The 20,176-nt window shown below is 40.1% G+C and overlaps 1 protein-coding gene across 1 annotated transcript; it reads right to left on the bottom strand.

The window, feature by feature from the left end:
- LOC102173582 (ankyrin repeat domain-containing protein 26) lies at nt 230-19,972 on the bottom strand. The gene is given in 8 exon segments (XM_018058799.1): nt 230-468; nt 1,623-1,669; nt 7,799-8,136; nt 8,139-8,727; nt 11,120-11,189; nt 12,297-12,330; nt 18,290-18,427; nt 19,868-19,972. Coding segments are annotated over 7 exon segments (1,224 nt in total). The 5' UTR covers nt 19,890-19,972; the 3' UTR covers nt 230-468; nt 1,623-1,636.

Here is a 20,176-nt window from a genome sequence, read left to right as displayed (position 1 = left end):
GGAAGATCCCTTGGAGAAGGGAATGGTTCCCCACTCCAGTATTCTTGCCTGGAGAATTCCATGGACAGAAGAACCTGGTGGACACAGAGTCAGACACAATTGAGTGACTAATACTATCACTTAGAATATGGAAAATTCAACAGTGCTGATGTTTGAATCTGCTAAAAAGTAAGTTAGATGCAGAGAAACATCACTTAACATGCTATATAAATTTTCATGATACACATATAAAAATATTTTCCTTTAATAAAGATTTTCTCATCATGTTTAATGGGAAACAATGAAATGTCATGGAAACAGTCCAGTAGAGAAAATTTTCCTATTTATCTTTCTAAATCATGTATTTTTCCTTTCAACTCTGTATATCTTGTTTTTCTGTTTACAAAAGTAGGTCATCACACACATTTGACCCATCTGTAGATCCTCAAGAAGACACTCTAAAGGCTTCAGATGCAAACTGGGCATCAACTGAAAGAAATCAAAAGAATTATATTCTTTACCTAAAATACTTGGGTTAACTGAGATTAGTAAAACAAACAAACAAACAAAAAACCTGAGACCTTTCCTAGTATTCTGAAAAATGAAATATATCTATAGATGACACAACACAAAATACTAATCAAGACTACAATTTTGTCATCTGCTTATGGTTGCAGCGGGGCCGAGTATCAGAGCTCCTGGTTTTCTCATTCTTCATTCATGTACTCATGCAATTGAGTGAAATGATGAATACTCCTGTATTCATGCAAAGGTTCTGTGACAAGCACTGGAATTACAAGATGAAGGTGACCCAGTCCATCCTGAAAAATGATATGCCCTAAACTGGAAAAACAGACCAACAGGCAGTGTCCATACAGAGTCACAAATACGAAGATATAAAAGACGGCACAAGGAACATTGAGGAGGGGAAGCCAGCTTTGTGTCAATACTGACAGCTTTTTGGTGGAGGTGATATGTATGTAGCTACTTGAAGGACAGGAAAAAGTACAAGATAGAGGGGAGAAGCACGTACAAAGACTGGAGGTGAGCAAGCGAATCTGTGGGATCCTACACAGCCTGGCTAGTTAGATGCAGAGCTAAGCGGCGGAGTAAGCTGGTAAAGAGATAAGGCCAACTACTTTGGCAGGACCCAAATTGATGTGGGTGTTTGGAGCATTTCCTGAGGGTAAAAGATAAACTGGTGACATATCTAGTGACAGAGAAATTTTGAAGTCACCCACCAAGTGACAGCTACACAAACATGACTGCTTGAGTCTGGGTTTCCTAGCCTTAACCACTATGAGACACTTGAGAAGTTAATGAATGCCACGTTTTCTGAGAATAGTGTCAGGGTGTAGGAAGATAGCTCCACAGGGATGGAGGAAGTAGAAGGATACCGATAGAAATAAAAAGAAATACACAGACCTTCAGACTGTTTTTCAAGCTATGGTACATGATGAATAAATGAAGAAGGATATTTTTCACTATGACTGCTCATGTTTTCACATTTTTCATTAGCTATGTATAAAAAAATATTTAACATAGCATCTGTTATCCAAACAATGGAAAGAGATGCCATATTGTTTACAGTGTTATTTCAGAAATCAATGTCTAAATTTAATTCATACATTTTGGCAACATACCTTCTCTTAGTTCTCTAGCTATGCTCCTGGTCTAACTTCCACTGCATCTGAAATAAGTCAAATATTTATCTTTAAGATAAACAAGTTATATAACTTATTAAATGTGACTTTTAAATAATACTTTGAGAGACTAGACCTAACCTGAAGATTACCTCAGTAGAAAAAGAAAATCACATTTAAAAAAAAAGAAAATGAATTTCTACTTATTCTGCTTATAGATAACAGAGAACATATATATGGAATGCTATTTGGATTAATCTGATAAAAAGTACAATAAATATCAGTCTATCAAGTACACATCATTTCAGAGAATTAGGGAATGACCCATAAGCCTCGGAATGACCCACAAGATGACTATCTTTTCCCCTAAAAGCTTCTGGCCTAAATATGTACTTCTGAGACTTTATTTTGATTTCTAGGTGAGGATCCTGTTCAAATGGAGGAAGTAGTTTGAGTCGAATGTTAATAAGGAGAACACATCTGTGATTTTCTTTAAACTTTTCCATTTAATGAAAACACAAAAAGGTGAGAAAATTATACATAAGAAAACAATGTGCCAGCAAGATTTAATTCTGAAGATGTTTAGCGAGGATTCTCTCTTAAGTGTTAGTTTCCGAACTATGTCCCATAGAAGGGGAAAACTGAATAATAAGACATAAGAATAAGTCAAGAGGATGGTACCAGTTTTAAACCACAATGTTTTCTTTTCAGCCTAATGGTCTTGTTTTTTACCAATTGGTCTTATAAGTAAAAGGATTCTCTAGTGAGAATCATTTGGAAAGGTCAATTTAGTGATAACTGTGATGGAAACTGAAATATTTAAAGGGAAAACAAGTGCCCCCTTCCTTCCAGAAATCTACAAAACTACCTGCTCTAAGGGAGGCAGAGGACACACATAAGCTGTATGGATCCAAAATGTAATGTGCAGTGAAAGTGAGTTCAAGCAGATGAGAGATCAGCAAATGAACCTGCAGACACAGGCTGCCTTCCTTCCACTTCTCTGCGAGCTCCCGGCTCGCGCTGTCTGCAGGCTCCTGCTCATGCTCTGCTTGCCTGTGCTCCACCATACCCATTTCTACGTGGCTTCTGAGGGTCACTGCTTCTTGCTCCAACTTCTTTTTCTTTCTAGTTTTTTACATTTCTTTGGCATTAGTTTCATAGATAACAAATCCTGTTGAAAAACGTGACTTTTTTGCATCCAGGTGCAGACATTTTGAAGATGTAGTTTCCAGCTCTGCTGGAAAATCACCAGTCTTCAAGAATAAAACGATACTGTTGCTAATGAAGAAAGTGGACTGAGCACAGCCTAACTCAAACCCAGGATCAAATAAATATGATGCTATCTGTATTGTAGACTGTAGGACCAGGGATTACTCAGAGAATCAAGGAAGAAGTTCAAACCAAGAGTCACAAAACATATTCTTCACTGTCATCTTTGTCAGACAACAATTGCACTTGATTTTACACTTTTATTGTTCTACAATAATATTTTTCTATCTTTCCTCATAAAATGACTACAAGTCACCTCTTAGTAGAATGTCTCTTACTTCTCCCCCCACCTTAATGTCCCAGGATTTTAAAGTTTGAGGGATACTGTATTGAGTTATCTAGGGCTAAGTTAATAAGTCCCTCCCAAAAGAAGACTGTGAGAATAAGACTCTAATTAATAAATCTTGTAAATATGTAAAATCCCATAAGCCTTTTTCTGAAGTACAAAGACTTTTTGCTAATTTGAATTGCATTCCAAAGGGAATTATTAGCAAAGTTAAAGAAATCCCGTTTCCTAACAGTTCACAGAGATGACCCACATATTTTTCTGAACAGCAACAACAAAAATTGCCTCATTCTTGTAATCCTTTGTTACTGTCCATTTACGCAAGATAAGTGCTGTGCATATCAATAAATATTCCGTTATACCAATGTATACTTAGCCAAGATTCCCCCTCATGGAAGAAATGTCAACAGTGTAAAATTAGGGGCTAAACTGTTCTTCAGAGACTAGGTAGCAAGTGCGGATGTGAAAAGGCTCCAAGAGCTGGACAGTCACGAAAGCTCCATGAAGGAGGAGAGACTGGGCGCCAGGTCTGAAATAATGAAGGACTACCCAAGAGGAAAAGAAACTGTAAAGACAGAAAGGAGAGTCTGAGCAAGGGCCCAGAAAAGGGGAAATCAGCCAGCTAACTCTGAAGATAAGATCCCACCACAGGGAAACAAAAAGATGTGCACACAGAATCCTGGAAATCAATGTTCACAACAGCATTATTAATAGTCCCAAAGCGGAGACAACCCAGAGCTCCATCAAGCGATGATGGATACATGGCTTAGCTTACTGTTCACAACCCACAGAAATGGAAGACCTGATACTTGTTATCACACGGATGAACTGTGCAAACATGACATCAAATGAGCAAAGCTAACCCCAAAGGAGCATACTGCATGATTCCATTTATATAAAGTACTGAGGACAGGCTTGTCTAGAGAGACAGATATTAGACTGGGGGTTTCCTGGGGCTGAGGGAGACGGGAGGCCACGGGTGGTGGCTAAGGGATGCAGGGTTTCTTTTAGAGGGTGATGGAAATGCTCTAAAATTGACCGCAGTCACTGGTTACACCTCTCTAGACTGAGAGGTACTGAACTACACATGCTGAGTGGGTGAATTCTATGATACGTCAATTATATCTCAATAGCTTTTTGAAAAAATCCAATGGCAGGATCCAGATAATCTTCTTAATTCTCTAGTCTGGATGCATGTATTCTACACCATATGAGTACCTCCATGCTTTTACAATATCCTTAAAATGAAAAGGAAAGAAGGCAATGCCTAAACTTCAACTGGTTTGTATAATACCCTTTCTGCACAAGTTATTCTGAAATCCATGAAATAAATATATACAGAACTCTACAGCCATTCACAAAAGGCAGGATGAGAAACGATAAAATTTTCCGAACGTTCCATTAAACTAATATTACCCTCTGATTTTAACCTGGCTTGCCTCATCATGGTAATACAGCTATCACTTTAAAAAGTATTGTTTCAAAGAAAAAAAAAGGCTCTCAACTTGTGTGAATAATGAGGCACAATTCTCAACTTTCCTAAGGGTAAATAATATAAGAAAAAAGTGGGATGCAAATGGTGGGATGAAAGTCAGAGTTTAAGGAACGAGTGCATTATAAAGATAAGAAAATTGTAGTAAGTTACTTGCAACAAAAATACAGAAGCAAGCTGACCATGAAAACGAGTTCAATTTCATACATACCTCACTTGCGAGTTGATGTAGCTGTAGTTCACAATTGTTCTTCAAATCCTGTGCCTCAGCTTCTAACTTAGCACAACATGACATGACTTTCAGTGAAGCCTCCAACATACTGCTTTTTCACAGTGTCATCCAGTCCTTGTTGAAGTTCTCACAACTGCCTAATAAGATGCTCTGTCACTGAGTTTATCAAATCACTTTACTATTATGTTAATAATAGATAACTCCAACATATGGACTTTGAAAACTATCACCACAGACAGCAACTCACCTTCTTTTTCCTCCTCACTGTATCTGGTTACAGACACAGAAGGGGCCACCCTCCAGCCTTCCTGATATTAAGTTACTCAGACAAAGGATGTGGCCCCACTGTCCATGCCCTGCCCCTCCCAATAAATCTGCAGAGCTTCACCACCTCACGTCCAGAAAGAAATGAGTGTGTAGGTGGGAAAAGTGATGGAAAATTCCACACTGTGGAGACATTTTCCTTTCCTTTTTTCTTAGAAGCTTTGATTAACTCAAGAGATCTTCACATATTCCAACCAGTGCTCAGATCTTTCCAACAGATTCCTACCTCAGCAGAAAAATGAGGCCATTCCCTTATGGCTTATCTGTTTTATATCTAGTAGTACCTCTATGTTAATCCCAAACTCCTAATTTATCCCTCCTCCCCACCTTTGCCCTTGGCTAACCACTCTACTCAATATTCTGTAGACACCTACCTGGGAAAAGGAACTGAAAAAGAATGGATATATGTACACCTGTAACTGAATCAATCTGCTGTACATTTGAAACTAAGACAAAATTGTAAACCAATGATATTCCAATATAAAAGAAAAATGAAATTTAAAAAATGAGGTTGCTCCCATGGCCTTCAAGGAGCCTTGATAACCTGGCCTCCACCTGCCTCCAGACTGCAGCCCCTAAAACCCTCCCCATGACTCACTCCATTCCTGCTGCTCACGAATCCTGACATCCTTCATTTTTAGAGGACAAGCTTGTATTCAAATGATAGCAACTGATAACCTAAAATGAGCATTATGAGCAAATTGTTTGTAAGAATGTTAAGTAAATCATAAATAGCAGTGGGAATAGTAAATCAAGAATAGTTTTGCTAAAGCTCACCACCTGAGTCCCAAATTATGATTTGATGATAAGTAGATGCATTGATCAAATTGCCAACATCCGCTGGATCATGGAAAAAGCAAGAGACTTCCAGAAAAACATCTACTTCTGCTTTATTGACTATGCCAAAGCCTTTGACTATCTGGATCACAATAAACTGTGGAAAATTCTGAGAGAGATGGGAATACCAGACCACCTGACCTGACTCTTGAGAAACCTGTATGCAGGTCAGGAAGCAACAGTTAGAACTGGACATGGAACAACAGACTGGTTCCAAATAGGAAAAGGAGTACGTCAAAGCTGTATATTGTCACCCTGCTTATTTAACTTCTATGCAGAGAACATCATGAGAAATGCTGGACTGGAAGAAACACAAGCCGGAATCAAGATTGCCGCAAGAAATATCAATAACCTCAGATATGCAGATGACACCACCCTTACGGCAGAAAGTGAAGAGGAACTAAAAAGCCTCTTGATGAAAGTGAAAGAGGAGAGTGAAAAAAGTTGGCTTAAAGCCAAATTCATAAAACAAAGATCATGGCACCCGGTCTCATCACTTCATGGGAAATAGAGGGGAACCAGTGGAAACAGTGTCAGACTTTATTTTTCTGGGCTCCAAAATCACTGCAGGTGGTTAACTGCAGCCATGAAATTAAAAGACGCTTACTCCTTAGAAGGAAAGTTATGACCAACCTAGACAGCATATTCAAAAGCAGAGACATTACATTGCCGACTAAGGTCCGTCTAGTTAAAGCTATGGTTTTTCCTGTGGTCATGTATGGATGTGAGAGTTGGACTGTGAAGAAGGCTGAGCACCAAAGAGTTGATGCTTTTGAACTGTGGTACTGGAGAAGACTCTTGGAGAGTCCCCTGGACTGCAAGGAGATCCAACCAGCCCATTCTGAAGGAGATCAGCCCTGGGATTTCCTTGGAAGAAATGATGTTAAAGCTGAAACTCCAGTACTTTGGCCACCTCATGCAAAGAGTTGACTCATTGGAAAAGACTCTGATGCTGGGAGGGATTGGGGGCAGGAGGAAAAGGGGACGACAGAGGATGAGATGGCTGGATGGCATCATTGACTCAATGGACGTGAGTCTGAGGGAACTCCGGGAGTTGGTGATGGACAGGGAGGCCTGGCGTGCTGCGATTCATGGGGTCGCAAAGAGTCGGACACGACTGAGCAACTGAACTGAAATGAACTGAGATGCATTTGAAGAGTTGAGAGGCTTTAAGAATAAATGATTCAAGGCTAAAATGTTTCCCATATTAACTCAAACTGACATGAATAAAAATAAAATTGTACCAACAAATGTAACAAAAAGCTATGACAAGCTACTGAAGCTAAAGTACGATATATAAAATATAGCCTCTGGGAAACCTGGAATTGACTATCAAGATAATCCATGTAACTGAAGCTTCATTTCGAAATATTCATTTCAGGTTTGAGCATTTCATTTATCTGCTTCATCATGATACTGAAATGTGGTAACTTAAAGATTAAAATTAATACCTTAATAGTAAAAGAGTAAATTACTAGTACCTGTCTAGGTTAACAATTTAGAACTAAATCTCTCAGCATTTCATAAACAACACGATGTCCCTACTCAAAGCATTTCTTCAGTCTAATTTTTATTTGCTGGATACAAGGTATGCTTTTAGGCTGGTTTAGAGACCATAGATTCATAGCCTGTGTATTTTTTATACTCAACTGGATTCAACATTTAGCCAGAATCAAGAATCACTTTGAATTTTCTTTCAGGAAGTCTGAGAATTATTTCTCCTTCTGGATACTCACGTCTCTTTCTGCTTTCTTTTTTTTGTACTGACACATTCTCTCTTTTAAACGAATACACTCCTTGATTAACTGCTTGTTTCTTTCCTCCATCAGACCTCACTGCTCATATTCGGCCTGCAGTTCTCTCGCGATCTGCTACAGCTGGTCTTGGACACTCATGACCGTCTTCTCTCTACTGCCAGCTCCATTTCGTGCATCGTCCAGCTGCTGTTGGAGCAACACGTTTTCACTCTGGAGCTGAGATAATCTCTCCTCTAAGGATTTCTGCTTTTCAAGGTATGTATTCACTTTGGCGTGTTCGTTCTGATACATGTGTTCAATTTCCTGCTTTTGACACTCTGGCTTAGGTCTCTCTGGACACGTTCTAACATCAAAGTCTTTTCTCTAAGATCATCTTTCATGTGCTGCAGCTTGATTTTCAGCTTATTGAGTTTACTTTCCACTACAGATGGTTTCTGGGAAAATGTCTCAGCCACATCGTTTAGATTAGCCATATCGGACTTCATTTTGCCCTGCAAGCATAACCACTTGTCTCTTGCTCTCTGGAAGGCAAGTTCCAGATCTCTTTGTGATGTCTGACCTTGATCATGATCGCGTGAGGCAGCAGCCAGTCTAGAACGGTAGGATTTCACTTCCGTTTCCAGTCTTTGTTTGCTTTCTTTTTCATTCTCCAGCTTAAAGGTTAGCATTCTATTCTCAGCTGTCAGAGCATTAAGCTGGCGTGTATAGTGGGATACAGTCTTTGTTAACGTTTCCTCACTCAGTTTTATTGCCTTTTGAAGATCATCATTCTTTCCTTTGAGAATTTCCATGTCCTCAGAATAGTTCTCTTCCTTTTCCCGGTGCTGACGTTTCAGTGCATCTATCTCCAGTCTCAGCGTGTGGTTTTTGCGCAACAGGTCTTGTGCTTCTTCCCAACCATCAGAAACCTAAGTGAAACAAAGGAGACTTTTAACTAGTACTCAATAAAGTGACATTCCATGGTTTCCTCTGAAATGAAAGACTAACCTCTACGTTTACACAATGAAAAGACTGCACCAAGTGTCTCCAACAGGGAAAAATAAGGTTCAATACAAATCTCAGACTTTATACAAGCAGAAATACCCAAAGGTTCAAACATTTAATGGAAGACAATGAATCCACGAGAGTCAAAAAGAAATCCCAAGAGACTTTTCAAGAAGCTCAGAACTGGAAAGGCTTCTCTCTAAACTACAACAAACCCAGAAGGCTTAAAATAAAAGATTCATAGATCGGACTACACTTAAAAATTGCATCTGATGTGGAATATTTACATCATGGAAAACTAGTAAGCCATAAAAAGAAGGAAATAATGCTATTTCCAGCAACAGGGATGGACCTAGACATTATCACCCTAAGTGAAGTAAGTCAGACCAAGACAAGTATTATACCATACTGCTTATATGTACAATCTAAAATGAACTTATTCACACAACAGAAAGAGACTCATGGACACAGAAAATAAACTTATGGTGACCACAGGGGAAAGCGGGGTAGGGGAAGGGATTAATTAGGACGCTGGGTTAACATATACACACTAGTATATATAAAATAACCAACAGAGATCTACTGTACAACATAAGGAACTACACTTAATATTCTGCAAGAAGAATCTGAAATGGAATGTTTGTGTACGTGTGAGTGTATGTGTGAGTGAGTGTGTGTATTAGTCACTCAGTCATGTCCAACTCTGTGTGAGCCCATAGACCACAGCCTGCCAGGCTCCGCTGTCCATGGAATTTCCCAAGCAAGAATACTGGAGTGGGTAGCCATTTCCTTCTCCAGGCTGCTGCTGCTAAGTCGCTTCAGTCGTGTCCGACTCTGTGCGACCACATAGACGGCAGCCCACCAGGCTCCCCCGTCCCTGGGATTCTCCAGGCAAGAACACTGGAGTGGGCTGCCATTTCCTTCTCCAATGCATGAAAGTGAAAGTGAAGTCACTTGGTCATGTCTGACTCTTAGTGAACCCACGGACTGCAGCCCACCAGGCTCCTCCGCCCATGGGATTCTAGCTAATAGCTAGAACATGGAAGCAACCTAGATGTCCACTGACTGACGAATGGATAAAGAAGTTGTGGTACAAATATACAATGGAATACTACTCAGCCATAAAAAGGAACACATCTGAGTCACTTCTAATGAATGGACGAACCTAGAGTCGATTATACACAGTGAAGTAAGTCAGAAAGAAAAAATATAAATATTGTGTACTGATGCATATATATGGAATTTAGAATGATGGTACTGATGAATTAATTTTCAGGGCAGCAATGGCGAAACATACATAGAGAACAGACCTAAGGACATGGCCGGGGAGAAGGGGAGGCAGAAGGTGAGATGTATGGAAACTTACAATATCATATGTAAAATAGACAGCCAATGGGAAATTGCTGCATGATTCAAACAGGGGCTCTGTGACAATCTAGAAGGGTGGGATGAGAAGCGAGTTGGGAGGGAGGGGACGTGGGTGTTCCTATGGCTGATTCTTGTTGATTTGTGACAGAAAACCACCAAATTCTGTAAAGAAAGTATCCTTCAATTAAAAAAATAAATTAAAAAAGATCTTATCCAAAGTAGTGACCAATATTTTAAGATGCCCATGACAAGTGTAACAAGTTGTAACAACTGTAACAAGTTGTTACAACTTGTAATAACTATAACAACATAAACAAGTAACTTTGATATGTATTGGTGGGAAAGCTGCAGGCACTGCTTTTACTACTGTTAAAGTAATTTTACAATACTGATTTGCTGCCAGCATTCAGATTCTGGAGTAAAGCTAAAATTTCAGTTAGTAAAACTGATTTCCCTCCATCAAGTTCACAAATACCCCTGACTTCTACCCAGGGTTAAGAAGCCTTGCTTTCAGGGTGAGTTCTGGACATATTCAGGACACACAGCTGGAAAGATTTAGAGAAAGGCAAGACCCTACTCCAGCAAGACCCTACTCAAGAATCCCCCCTACAGTGCAGATGGACATGCCAGGATGTTTCTTTATTGTTGTGTTTGTGGTGGTTGCTGGAGGTTCTCCTTTGCCTTTTGCTTCTCTTCTTTTCTCAGCTATCTGGAAGGCCTCCTCAGACAACCATTTTGCCTCTTTGCTTTTCTCTTTCTTGGGGATGGTCTTAAGAACTGCCTCTTGTACAATGTCACGAATCTCCATCCATAGTTCTTCAGGCACTCTGTTTATCAGATCTAATCCCTTGAATCTATTTGTCACTTCCACTGTCTAATCATAAGAGTAAATATTACATGAAACTAATTTCAGAGCAGGAAAACTAATTTCACAATGGAACACTTTACCTTGGTTTTAAAATCTAAGACTTCGTCGTTTGATGTAGGCCCTAAATCAACGCCAGGTTTGTTGGGAAACCTTTAAAGCAAAAACATACAATAAAAATGAGTGAGCTCATGCCCTTGAACAAAAGAAAAAAAAAAGTGAAAGTTTGTCTATATATTAAACGAACTTTCTTGACATGAATAAAATTTGGCCTGTTTTAAAACAGCTCTTTCTTTAAATTTTTTAAAGATTTCTTGCTGTGGACCACTTTTAAAGTCTTTACTGAATTAGTTCCAATGGTGCTTCTATTTTATGTTTTGGCTGTCTGACCCCGGGTCATGTGAGATCTTAGCTTCTCTGACTGAGTATTGAACCCACACTGCCTATATTGGAAGATGTCTTACTAACCACCTTAACCACTGCACCCCCAGGGAAGTCTTCAAAAAAGTTTTTCATTACCTATTTCTGCATCCATCTCTCCCAACCTATGAAATATCTAGTTAACACTCATTTTTAGTTTCCATAACAGAGAGTGACACCCAATGTATCAGCAGAGCCTAAAAATAATTTGTTTTCACTAAAAGTTCTAACAGCTGAACTGAAAATCCCATTGATGGACTGAAGTAATTCTTGTTTGCCCAAACTGGAGTAAACCTGATGACTTAGAACAAAGCGGAAGAATAGGCCTTCCTTCTCCATTGTCTGTTCGTGGTTCAGAGACGAATCTGAGTCCATCCAAAATGGGACTATTGGTCCATCAGCAGGGATACCATTTACTGAGATGGCACCACTTCTCTCCTTTACTCTAAGGGAGTACAGGGAGTTTCCCCACAATGTCAAAACTTAAAATGTACTCAAGTCAAAGAACTAATTTATATCTTTAACTTATATGCTACACGGGTACTTCTCAGTCTCTGCTGAGGCCATGGGAGTGGACGTGGGAGCCAGGAAGGCCAACTGTCAAATCACAGGTCAGCTCATTTTAGCTAGCGTCAATTCACTAACCTCCTGAAACCACCGTTGCCTAATTAAGTAACAGTAGGACACAGCTACTTTACAAAGCTGCTGTGATGACTCTATGAGGTCACAAATGTTAAGCATGAAATGCAGTGTCTAACCCAGAGTAGAACACTCAACAAACATTAGTTTCTCTTCTCCATGTTCCCTTAGTTAAACATATAAACATCCATAAAATCCTACCTCCTTGAAGAGTCCTCTTCAGAACTCTCAACCACTATTAAAGAAAAAAGCAAGATACATTTTAAATCAACGTAAGAAAAATACAGAATATTAAAACCTCAAGACTGAGGCTTTGTTTAAAAGTATTCCTTTTAAACCACACCTGGAGGCCACACTAGAGGAAGGGAACAGTGGTTGTACTCTACTCGTAGGCCACTAATGCCTAAGAACCACTCCTCCCCTTTATAGTCATCAAATGCAAAACAAAACAACAAAGAAAAGAACTGCTCTTTATAACGGCCATAATCCTAACCAAATTCCAGGAGACTGACAGAAAATGATACTATACCATTAACACAATCAGTACTATAAGCTGACAACAGCACGCCTAAACAGCGCAATGTTTCTGGATCTCTATCGCCTGGAGCACTGAGCAGAGACTAGAGGTGTCTTGCAGGGACACGACGACTTCTCTGGCTCTTCAGTTCACAGTGAAGACGCCCTGTCACAGGGAAGCTTGGTCAAAGGCACTGAGCCTCAGAACAAGGGAAAACATCAGAAACAAAAGTCTTCTCTTCCTGGCCCTCTTTCCAAAGGCAAGAGAAGTATGAAAGATGTAGTGATTCCAGGTTTAGAAAGAATAATCTCTTGAAAGGCAGGTGGGGGAGGGCAAACCGGTAAAGGGGCTCAACTCAGTGGTGAGAATGGGGACTAGACTTGTAGTGGTGAGCAGGAAGTAGGGTACACAGAAGCTGAACTTTTTAAAAAGTTCTCTCTCTCTCTCAATATATATAGTTCCCTATATATATAGAGAGAAATATATATATATGTATAACTTCTTAAAAAAAGTTCAGCGTCTGTGCATATATATACACACTAACATGTTTAAAAAGAATCTCTTGAGACTATCTCCTTCCATTGCTCAAGAGTATCTGGACCACACAGGGCAGGATGGTCCAAAGAGTGCTGTGTACTAGTGAGGGATATCATTATATCAGTCCTTCCCATTATACGTCAAATGTTTATAGAAAACATGCTTTTTCAGCTTGGAAGGCATACATCATTAATCCTAAGCGGATGAACAAGAGGAGGGAGGGAAGGATGGAGGGAGCCACAGACTCTGGTGCTGTTGGACAACATTTCCCAGGGCCGTCATGATCTGATGCTGGATGACTCACACGCAGTGACTCCACGGGGAGAGGAGCACTGCAAGCTTGAGCAAGGAGAGCAAATGCAGTTATTTTTCAATGTTTGCACCCTGTGACATCAGAACAATGCTTAGTACAGAAAAGACACTTGGAAGTTATCTGTTCAGTGAACAAATGAACAAATAAATAAGCATGATTTCTTTGAAAATTTTCTTTAGAAAAATACAGAAATTAACCAGAGAGATCTCTATTCTGAACGTATTGAAGACCAAGACACTGTCATCTGTGTCTCATCTGTGTCCAACCTACAGTTTTTGTTGTTCAGTCACCAAATCGTGTCTGACTCTTGTGACCCCATGGACGACAGCTCACCAGGCCCTTCTGTCCATAGGATTTCCCAGGCAAGAGTACCGGAGTGGGTTGCCATTTTCTTCTCCAGGGGATCTTCCCAACACAGGGATCAAACCGTATCTCCTGCATTGGCGGGTGGATTCTTTACTACTGAGCCACCTGGGAAGCCTCCTTTGATTAGATCGAAGAGTCGGACACAGCTGAGTGACTTCACTTTCACTTCACTCAGTTAAAGGAATCCTTGGGTACCCTGTACAATGCGCTAGATGCCACATCCAGTGGACCTAATGCTGTTTTTGTTAATGCAAAGTATTTTTGTGCTTTTATTAGAACCTGCAGAGTCCCAAGTTGTTCTATTTGAATATCTATTATGATAATCTTTTAACTGATGGCAGGAGAACAACTTGTTCTTACAAAACTATACTCTCATGACAATTGTCCAACACACAAAAGAAAATATCTGATCCTAATGAAGTCAACCTATCTCACTCTCTCGGGATCTGTAAGGAATGAAGTTGGTAATTTAGACCTGCTTGGTACAATAGGCAAAACAACTGGTTCTCAACCAGGCATTGCTTTTCTGCCTTCTGTACAATTGGTAGGTGAAAGTGAAAGTGAAGTTGCTCAGTCGTGTCCGACTCTTTGTGACCCCATGGACTGTAGCCTATCAGGCTCCTCCGTCCACGGGATTTTCCAGGCAAGAGTGCTGGAGTGGGTTGCCATTTCCTTCTCCAGGGGATCTTCCCGACCTAGGAATCGAACCCGGGTCTCCTGCATTGCAGGCAGACGCTTTACCATCTGAGCCACCAGGGAAGCCCCTATGTATCTTTCAGCAATAATCTCTCACTACTATGCTGCACACTGGCTCAGCTTTGCAGTTATTGTTTATCATTTTTTATCTTACTAGGAAGGGATTATTCAAGTTCCCAGTTTTAATGACGGTAATTATTTTAGTGAGACAAATCACTACACAGTAACTACTATTCATTCACTAAATGCAAACCATTTCTAAAAATGAAAGTTCATTTTCATAAGACATCCAATCTGCGATACTATGACTATAGATGAAATGCACATCGTACTCACTTAAAATTTTTTTTCTGATTTACACAAAGATCCAATATAGGGCTTCAGGGGCCATATTAAAGAGATGGATTTCTTTTCAGACAATACTGTCTTTGATGTTAAATCACCTACAATTAACTTCTTTTTTTTTTACAATTAACTTCTTAAAGAGTTCTGAATACTAGAGTATAAAGAAACTAATTTTAAAAATAAAATACACATGCAATTAGTGTACACTAATTTTTTCACAGTTCTTTCATTATTGAAACTTCCTCAGTCCTACTTTATCTATGGTAGAATCACTGAGAGTAATTCGGTATCAGATGACGTACCTGGGTTGCTATTTTCAGGAGAAGCTTTAGATCTCTTTTTTTTATATTCAGAAATCAGTTAGTGAAAGCTATGTATTAAAAATGTGATAAATAATATATTAACACTGATATGAAAAACAACTACCAAATTCTTAGATCATTTCAGACAATGTCAGAGATAATATCAAAACTTCAATTGTCGCATACATTTCAAGTTCTATAAACTTTTATTTAGCATGTAGTAAAGGAGAAAGTAAAGGTATATTTTCACCCTGCTTATTTAACTTATATGCAGAGTACATCATGAGAAACACTGGGCTGGATGAAGCACAAGTTGGAATCAAGATTGCCTCGAGAAATATCAATAACCTCAGATATGCAGATGACACCACCCTTATGGCAGAAAGTGAAGAGGAACTAAAAAGCCTCTTGATGAAAGTGAAAGAAGAGAGTGAAAAAGTTGGCTTAAAGCTCAACATTCAGAAAACGAAGATCATGGCATCCGGTCCCATCACTTCATGGCAAACAGATGGGGAAACAGTGACTGACTTTGTTTTTGGGGGCTCCAAAATCACTGCAGATGGTGATTGCAGCCAAGAAATTAAAAGACGCTTACTCCTTGGAAAGAAAGTTAGACCAAATTAGCATATTAAAAAGCAGAGACATTACTTTCTCCACAAAAGTCCATCTAGTCAAGGTTATAGTTTTTCCAATAGTCATGTATGGATGTGAGAGTTGAACTATAAAGAAAGCTGAGCGCAGAAGAATTGATGCTTCTGAACTGTGGTCTTGGAAAAGACTCTTGAGAGTCCCTTGGACTGCAAGGAGATCCACCCAGTCCATCCTAAAGGAAATCAGTCCTGGGTATTCATTGGAAGGACTGATGCTGAAGCTGAAACTCCAATATTTTGGCCACCTGACGCTAAGAGCAGACTCATTTGAAAAGACCCTAATGCTGGGAAAGACTGAAGGCAGGAGGAGAAGGGGACAACAGAGGATGAGATGGTTGGATGGCATCACCGACTCAGTGGACATGATTTTGGGTAAACTCTGGGAGCTGGTGACAGACAGGGAGGCCTGGCATGCTGCGGTTCATGGGGTCCCAAAGAGTCGAACAAGACTGAGCAACTGAACAGAACTGAAAGGAAAAAGAAAAGGAAGATGAAGTAATCATGAACTCAGAGCCGCAGAGCTCCAATAATTAACTAGATTTAGCTTGGCATATGAAAAATCTCTCGAGCTTGCAAATCCTAGCTCTATAACCAACTGCTCTTTGTTCCTGGAAGAGTTGTTTCTCTTCAGTTCAAAGTCTTCCTCTACACAACGGGGATATTACTACCTTATTTCACAAGAGGGTTAATAGGATGTAATGTGATAATATACCCCCAAAATGCTTGCAGAAACAGTCAAAGAGTGGAATAATTTCATCTTCAACTTTATTGCTGTAACTACTTTGGAATTCCAAGTAAATCCCAATGTGTGCTTTTTCATATGTTTAACATTCAATGTTGCATGAAACTGTTATTAATTCTGGTGATTAGCTGTTCTTTGTGGCTTGTAATGTAGGGAATCTCAGCTTTTAGATAATGTGTACCTAAATTTCTTTATAACATATGAATTCACTACATTACATAATGACCCCCCATTATTGCAGCTAATTACACCAAGAGCAGAAAACTAATCACAATTAAGACCTGGCCTGGACCACCACTCTTCCTTCTCTACCTACTCAAACTCTGAACCAGCAGATCTTTCTGACAATGATTTTTAATGTCTGTGTTCCTCTCCAGTTCACTTGGAAGACATCTCCCTACTCTTACAGTGGGTACTGGCAAGCTCTAGACAGGGCTTACCTCTCTGAATTCCAACTATCTTACTTGAGATTTAGGGATTTCTGCTGAAATGGGTTCCTTATGGGGCAGATTCTGAAAACATTTAAGGTGGAAGCAGACAGAAATCCGTTGGAAGATTTTCATTATGACAGGAAACAGATCCCATGAGGGGCCAAGCATAATTAGGGACTCTCAGGCAAGCTGGCACCCACTACTCTGGGAAGGATGACAGGGCACCTGTGACCTAAGAAAAGGTGTCCCCACAGGACAGAAAGCCGCCTTGAGGTTCAAGTCTAGATAACAAAGGAGAAAGGGAAGTCTGCTCAATCCCTGCAGGAGCACCTGACCCTCTCTGACAACCTAAAGTGGTCCCCACTGACATCTGCTAGCGGAAAAGAGAAATAAGAGCCTCAAGGGCACCTCATCAGGAAGATCTAGGCTTCCACGTGGGCTCCACATAAGGTCTCTGAGTGAGGGGGGAAGCTAGGCGGCCCAGCTTCCCGAACTGGGTGCTGGACCTTTGTCTGTAACAGTGACTGAGCGGCAAGCACACATATGAGAACAAAGGAGCTCTCACTCTGAAGTCAACATGTGCATCACCTTAAAGGCTGGGGAACCTGGACCCAGAGGGGCGGCCTGGGAGCAAAGGTCAATCGTGAGCCCACTGCAGGATGAGGTTTTTTTTTTTTTTCCTTTTAAAATGATTTTATTAAAGGTCTTTATAGAGCCACATCCAGACTCCAGATCCGGCTGCCCAGCAGACCCTGTCAAGACCAGCTGTAGCAGCAGTGCTGCAGCAGTAGAGTCAGTGCAAGCAACAGAGTGATGAGAAGGGACTAATTTCTCCCCTCCAAATGGTCTGCGGAAGAGGACTGTCTCTTTGATCTTAGGGAGTCCTCCGGGTTCTTGGAAAATTCAAGCAGAAGCGTACAGAGAGGCAAGCCCTCAAGGGAAAACAGGATTTGCTGCTCAACTAAATATTTCAAGACCCAAAGAACTAGTTAGAAATATCACAACTGTGACACTGTGCATACGCTGTACCAAGAGGTCACACTTGGAATGAAATGGCTAATGTCAAGCTTTCAAAGGATCAAGGTCTACATGTCCTGAGATTAAGCACCCCAAGCCCACAGCCAAGAGTAACTAATTGGCCTTTGCTTGGCTTTCAGCTCTTGAGGGGGAACATCTCACCACCATTCTCCAAACTGCACCAAACTGGAACTCTCACTGGTCACGTAGCAAATAACAGTTAAAGTTATTTTTGGCTGCAGTTTAGTGAGAACTAGCATTTTAATGTGCACACTTACATCTTAAACCCACTAATAACAGCATATTCTTCTGCAGTCCATCCAAAAACATCTTTAGAAAAGATGTCAGCACCTTGCTGAAGGAGAAGTCTGACGACATTTGCTGATTCATACTTGACAGCAAGCATGAGGGCTGTTCTAAAACAACAGAGAGATGACTTCAGCCTCAGGAAGTTGAGTTGACTTCCTTAAACAGTTAATTTGATACGCTTTACCAAGTGCACGCCTTGCCCTTTCATGAAGAACTGACCATTTACAGGCTCAAGTGTTCATCTTTATAAATTACCTCCAAGGCTAAAATGAAGGGACAGAAAAGAAGCCTCCTGTCCCACTGGGATGCCAGGTAGCAGCACTTACTATTTCAAAAGTCCCTGATGGGGACTTCCCTGGTGGGCCAGTGGATAAGACTCCAGGCTCCCAGTGCAGGGGGCCTAGGTTCCACCCCTGGTCAGGGAACTTGATCCCATATGCTGCAACTAAGAGTTCCCATAACTAGGACCCCATGCAGCCAAATAAATAAATGCTTTTTAAAAATAATAATAAAGTCCTTGATGGACAAGAAACGATACTGAGGTCACTTATCTGAGGCAGGTGACTATTTAAGGGATGAATTCCCCATTTCCTCCTTAGTCTGATATATTTGGCTTCAAAGTCAGCTAGAGGTTGGGTTAAAGAAAGGCTATTTGCAGGTTTAAATCAAAAATATTGATAATAATGGGAATAAACATAGTCATGGTGGCAGGTAATGATGTGGACAAGCATGTGCTAGGCACTAAAAATGAAATACTATATATAAAATCTTTCTTACACACAGGCACCATTGAAAGATGCACTACGATTTGCCTTTTGTTTCAGGAAACTTATTTGCTGATGATAACCCTGATCGGTAGGAAACCTAGGAACGGAACCTAGCCTGAATCTAAAGCCCATCATTTTTGTCTGTATCGTCCACCTCTGACTTGTCTTTGTTAAAGGAACTGTTTATCTGATCAAAGCTATCTTTCTTCCTTCTACCTGCATTAAAAATGAAAATATCAAAATGTACTAAAATGAGAAAGGATAAAAACTGGTGAGCCCACAGGATCTGGTGACAGTGAGTAACAATCACCTTTTTGTGGCTGTTGTTATTTAGTCGCTATGTTGTATCTGACTCTTCTGCAACCTAGTAACATCAGCATTCTTCAAACAAAGTACTTTAAAACAAAGAGCTATCCAAAAGACAAAATCAAGTCTTTTAGGTTTATTATGCATCTTATAAAAATATATACATACGAAGTAGTGGTTAAACAATTCTTTTGAATTAAGAAACTTGATACTGTCATGAGGTAAACCAAAAAGCAGAATCCATATTTCACAAAGCTAATAATACTAATTTGAAATTCCTCAGCTATTATAAAGGAATATGAATCCTGCTATACATTCCTGCTATATATTGTTCACGATTCCCAGTGAGAATAATTGATTTTCTACCTAAGTGATGATGTGTTGATCACAAATGAATCCTCTTATTCATTTAATCTTGATATTACCATCCTAGAACAGCACTAACGGTTTTGAAAAGAAAAAGAACAACGGTACCTTTTCTTCTTATCAACCGCATGCATATTCACGCCTTTCTTCACTAAAAACTGCACGATTTGCCCTCTCCTTTCACGAATCGCAAGTAAGAGTGGTGTCAGGTCATCCTGTAAAACAGGGAAAACCATTTCTAATGTACACAGTTCACCTATTTCTAAACTGAAATTAAAATCGTGCAATAGACTCTCTGAACTTAAAAACAAAAGTCAGAAAGTAAATGAAAGAGAGCCGCCTCCTCATTACCCCGTGCACCTTCTCTCTCTTTAATGTGCTCCTCCTCTGGGCCTTCCCTGGTGGTCCAGTGGCTCA

The sequence above is a fragment of the Capra hircus genome, chromosome 14 (assembly GCF_001704415.2).
Source record: "Capra hircus breed San Clemente chromosome 14, ASM170441v1, whole genome shotgun sequence".
NCBI classification, from domain to species: domain Eukaryota; kingdom Metazoa; phylum Chordata; class Mammalia; order Artiodactyla; family Bovidae; genus Capra; species Capra hircus.
Note: the sequence above shows the minus strand (reverse complement) of the source record. Positions and strands in the feature narration are given on the sequence as shown.